Below are 5,690 nucleotides of genomic sequence, written 5' to 3' on the forward strand. Positions count from 1 at the left end.
ACATTTTGTGATTTTTTCTCAAACCCACGAACAGCTTTCAAAACATCAGATCATTTATGTTTTTCCTTTGTAAATGTTCAAAAATATTCACAACAAGTAAATATATGTTGGTTTTATCATATTTTATCCAAACATGGTGTATTTTAGCAAATAACTACATGAATTATGAGATCCTCTTTTTTGTGTGAAATTGTATATGCCTTATATTTGGGTGCATTTGCTCCGAAACATAGCATAGAAAAATAAACGAGGTAAGGTATGTTAAATACTGGTATGGGCTTGTTGGTAGTATTAATAGTTACGCTATAAATGAAAACAGACTATTTGATACGTTTTTATTTATTACTAGATGGACCTACATGTACCTTATATGACTTGATTTTATATGCATCAAAATTTCCTCAGTTGCTATCTCATTAGTCCTGATTTAAAATATTCAATTTACCAAAAATGTGGCCTGGATTTTTACAAAAGAGTTTTTAACATATTGTTACTAAATGTGTCGAATCCAGTATATCAAGTTTTCATGTGTACTGATTAATTGAATAGGCATAAATGAAATAATCTTTCATAAATCTAACAACACATTTATTACAAATCAAGCAACGTATCACATTAACATCTGAAATATCTTTGATTAACACTTTTAACTCGATTTACGGATGATTGACAGACGTTCAATAGTTAAAAGCATTTGAGCTATACTGTCCTTGTTGGAGTCAATGTATTCTCATCAGTGTAGCACTTCATACATTATTGTCCGGATGTTGTCTGAGGCATCGTTAGTAGGAATATAGAGCAGCCTGGAGATTCCCCGAGATCTGTTGACAGATACCCAGGATCTGCCATGATATGTCTCTACCGTTCACAGACAACCTCTGATTGTGAACTAAGACCTGTAGATCATTAAGAGCTGTTTGTGCTCTCATTGTGTCAATATGTCTGTAACACAGGAACTCCAGCATGTGTAACACAACTAGGGGAGGGATGAACAATACATTTTCATGGTTCTGTAAGGAAACCATCTGCACTGTCATTAATTCATTGATATAAACTATTTTGTTGTTTAATAAGACATTCCATGCTACAGTATGTCTTAACTTTGTAGACAAGGACTGTCCCCCTACAGCCTCGGTATATATCTCTGTGTCTATTGACCGGTCATCCCTCAGATAATTGATCTTTGTCATCTCTATTACAGACAAAGCTTCTGTGTATCTGAGTGTTTTGTAATAATATATTGCCATGTACAACCTGTCAGAAATACACCCAAATTTGGCTGCTAGTTTCAACATGTGACAGGACATTCTGTCAGCAATATACATCTGCTTGTTTTCAGTGGTGCTGCTGTACATGTTTTGTAATGTAAAAGCAGCACCGTGGAGGATGGAGGCTGTGTGTACCTGTAACATGAGAACTTGATACTGTGTCAGGGGCGAGACTGTCAACTGTTCTATTGTGTTTAAGTACCTCATACTGAGGTAGAGGTTTGATGGGGATATTGAAGATTTGTCACTCAACTCACCAAACATTTCTCCATCAAACTTAATCTCAGATACCAGAGTGTGTTCATCTGTACAAATACTGAGTCTGGGATTATAAAGGACATTTGTAATATAGGACTTCAATGAAGGACTGTGTAGCAGGAATGCTAAACCTTTTTCATAAAAACCAAACAGTTTAACGAACAATCTGTTCTGTGCTTCTCCGTGGATATTGCTGAGAAACATATTGTTTTCTGGAATAAAAAAGTTAGGACAAACTCCCTCATACACCCATTTAAGGATGAGTTTAAAGCAGTGCCAGAAACATTTCAGGAGATTCTGTGGACACCAGTTAGGTATTGTGTTTTGTTGAATCATCCAGAAAACTGCTGTCTTCATGTGATAGGAACACAGTAATTTCTCATTATCACCTACTCCATTGTTAATGACTTCTTTTAAGAGCAATTTCAGCAAACCGTAAGTTAAGAATTGACAGTGATTCATTGAGTACACAAGTATTTGTTCTGCCTGAGAAAATGAAATTCTCCATTCAATGCTTTCATGATTTCCTAATTTGTGTCCTATTGCTACAAAGTGACATCCACTTCTGACTATATCCCTTACAACCTGTGGCTGGGGCCATGTGTGACATCTGTCTATCCACGAGGAGGCAGACGGAGGCCAAAAGTCACAAGCAAAACAGTGGGCATTGTCATATTCTAGTGACCCTACAGTTCCACTGCCACATGGACCATGTACTGTAGAGTTAGGGACTACCTCAGAACATGTGATCTCTCTGTATTTAGAACTAGATATGTAAAGTCCACCATTCACTGTGACTAATGCTGAGAGAACTCTGATGTCTGCTCTCCGTGTCAGTAATTGAAGTAAAGTAAATCCGGGTGGACTTTCAGAAGAGACAGAGAGAACCAGGGTTTGTCTATGTACATTGTAAAATTGAGTCTGAGATAAGTCCCAGATCACTGGGTGGTTGTTAAACCAATACATAAAATCCACATCAGATCCTTTCAATCTGAACCCCTCTCTTTGACTTCCACTCCACATCCTCATGTCCTGGTTACTTGTTCTTACTTTATTTGCCACTGTTTCATCAATGTCGATGAGATCTCTCCGCATCCTCACCTGTTCTGAGGTCCCCACTATACGGCACAGCCCCACAAACACGGATTCTGACAAATGCTGTATACCTGTTTCACTGATAAAATTGAGATAATGTAGAAACTTTTATGAGAAAACAAATCAAATGAATTATTATAGCTTTTACTATAGAACGAATTTCATACAATTCATATTTGATTTAAAATCATAAATAGTTACTTACATTCCAGGTGTTATATTGGGGGAATCCATTGCTAGCTAGTCAGTAGATGTTCTGATCTGGAAAGGCCAACTTTATTTGCTCTTATTTTTGGTTCTTTATGGTTATGAATATAACCTCTTAATCTTATGATAGATGCACATGCTCTCGACGATATATATATATATATATATATATATATATATATATATATATATATATATTTAACTCAACCGGTTAATAAAGAAAAATTAGAACGCCGAAAAATATATATACTCTCTTCCTGTAAACAAATTATTCCAGTTTGTTTACACGAAGACATTTATTATTATAAATATTGAAAACGTGGAGAGACTGTGAATAGAAGCAGCTATTTATAATTAAATTGTTCTGTTTACATGTGATCATTGCTGGTTTCAAGTGTGTGAGTCTTGTGTATTTCATGTCAATAATAATACCTTTCAGTGGCGGATAAAGAGGGGTGGGGCCGGGGATTGCAAGCCCCCTTTCGTCAGACAATTTTGCTTAAAAGAGGTAAAAATAACACATTCTAAGGGTGGCCTCCCTTTGAAAACCACAATTAATGGTAGACCCCTTTACAAAATCCTGGGTCGGCCCCTGTCTTTCATGTTGCATTGTTGAATTTATTTTAGAATTTAATTGTAGTGAATGTATATGTGATTGACATTTTCATTTTGATAGCATAAAACCCTGTGCATTAATTGTAATAATTAACAAGTTGAAGTAACATCATATATAAATGCAAAGGTGACGAGTGATCAATCTCACAACTCCTACAAGATAAATCGGCCGCTAAAATGCTAGATATTTTAAACTATTTCCATAGAAACATAGGGAAATTGTTATATGAAATATTCTATCTAGATATAGAAACAAACTTAAGACACAATTTGAAAATGCACTTATGAATAAGCATTAATACTATGATTTAGGTAAGAACACTTAAGAGTTTTAGAAATATAAATGTATGAATTCTGGTCTTTTTTAAAGTTTCAATATTGGATGTGTCCGGTTAAAATTACAGCAAACCCCAAAATAGATCATTTTGAAATCAGCAAGTTCGCCCCAAAAGATATTAAACTTACGAGTGCTACATCATGTACATCGAGGATGTTTAGAAGAAAAAAAAGCATATTAAAAAGTACGGGCGTCACCCAAGTCTGTCTATGGAAATGATATGTTAGCCACAGGCAACCAAGAACGTTATCAAGCATGACTGGATTAAGTTTAAAAACTGAAACATTATTTATTCCCAAATTAGATTGCTGCATGTGTACTTGAAAACTCTATTAGTTTTACACCACATTTCATTATTGAAACACAGTTGAACACGGGACGTTCCGGGGGCTTTGGATCCCATCATGGTCAACTGGGAACCTAAAATCGCAACCAAGAGACCCCTTTTTTCCACCTCCCTCTAAATTGAAAACCTAAATCCTTCCATGATTATAAGGGAATATGTACTCTGGGGTTTTGTGTACTCCGGTAAAACACTAAAATTAACATAGTTTGACGCCATAACGGCTTATGTGATCACTTTTCAAAATTATTTTAGCAAATTAAATCGTTCCATATTCTTGCATGCGAAAAAATGTGTGATGGCAAAAATTACAAATTTTTATCCCCCTCCCCTGAATTTGACCCTCAAGGAAGGATATCATAACATATATTTAGATTGAATGACAAGAGAAAGATGTATTCTATCGCATGTTAAAGTTTTACCTCTATTCTGTCTATATTTGTTTTACCCTTTTATTCGCATAGGAATTTTATGAAACACTTTTCCGGATTTCCATTCTCTTCAAAATTTGTTCGGTATAGGTTCTGCTTGAAAGGCGCTCACAGAATAGAAAGAGAAAGACATGGGCGCCTGGTATTCTCTCAGCAGAGGGCGCATTACGTAAGCTTCACTTACATTCTCTCACCAGAGGGCGCGTTACGCAAGCTTCACTTCCTCAATTTGGAACTACCTCGTAATATGCGTATGAATGTAGGACATTCATGTGGTGGAGATTTAGATGTAAAAATGGAATCAAAAGTAAAAAAGGCTGTAAAAATACGATAAAACTTGTAAAATAAGAGACAAACAGCTAAATGATAAATATGTGTCAAAGTGTCAGTGGGCTATGAAAAGAGCCTGATGTATCACCTGTTGCCAGAACTTTTAAAGGGAAAGGAAACGAGAATGGTTGTTTATATCATGTAATTACATTTGTATATTGTCACGTGATTCCAAGCATTGACAGAGGTGTATGTGAAGCTTTCATAACACACCTTCTGATGAGAGAATGATTTCATATTTCATATGATCTACCTAAATATTTAGTCCAAAACATAAATGTTGGATACTAGAAACTTTAACAAAATTTCTGTAAAAAGTCGTTAACATAGGTATAGTGTGAGTAGCGCACGGAACTCTGGGTGGAGAATGAGGTTCCTGGGTCAATGGTATTGGACTATAACTTATATGTAAACACTAATAAATATTTCTCTCCGATCTATTGTGTCTCTTTTTGCATTTTTGTATGTGTCAGATAGATTAACTGTATTTGCCAATACCACAGAACAACAATTATCCACGTTTTAAAAATTGTCCTATCCCACTGACTCATAATATTAGCTGACAACTTGTGCGACACTACTATATGTACATATATTAGTATCTCACAAGTGGTCTGCTCAAAAGCTTACAGAAGGTAGAAACGGACTATTCAGAACGACTTTTGAGGGTGATCTGTGGGAAAATAGCATATTTTGCATAAATTATTAGCCTTGTATAAAAGTAATGTCAGTCTAGAAGAGAGAAGGGGTATTACATAAGATCTATATAAGTTATCCACACTTCAGGTGCTTGTTGGGCCCGTCAC

At 35.5% G+C, this 5,690-nt stretch overlaps 1 protein-coding gene across 1 annotated transcript; it reads right to left on the minus strand.

The window, feature by feature from the left end:
- Positions 1 to 782: 782 nt before the first annotated feature.
- On the minus strand, positions 783 to 4,720 carry LOC125676262 (uncharacterized). Its single transcript, XM_048914155.2, has 2 exons — positions 4,667 to 4,720; positions 783 to 2,726 (listed from the first exon to the last, which is right to left on the minus strand). The coding sequence occupies exons 1-2, from the start codon at positions 4,718 to 4,720 to the stop codon at positions 783 to 785; spliced, it is 1,998 nt and encodes a 665-aa protein (XP_048770112.2).
- Between the last annotated feature and the right edge of the window lie 970 nt (positions 4,721 to 5,690).

The sequence above is a fragment of the Ostrea edulis genome, chromosome 3, assembly GCF_947568905.1.
Source record: "Ostrea edulis chromosome 3, xbOstEdul1.1, whole genome shotgun sequence".
In the NCBI taxonomy this organism is placed as follows: Eukaryota; Metazoa; Mollusca; class Bivalvia; order Ostreida; family Ostreidae; genus Ostrea; species Ostrea edulis.

Bases quoted from the DNA above. Each gene is read 5' to 3' on its own strand.
- LOC125676262 (XM_048914155.2), bottom strand. From the start codon at position 4,720: ATGCGCCCTCTGCTGAGAGAATACCAGGCGCCCATGTCTTTCTCTTTC. The intron at 2,727-4,666 runs GTGAGCGCCTTT...TTCTCATAAAAG, and splicing joins TGTCTTTCTCTTTCTATTCT to TTTCTACATTATCTCAATTT.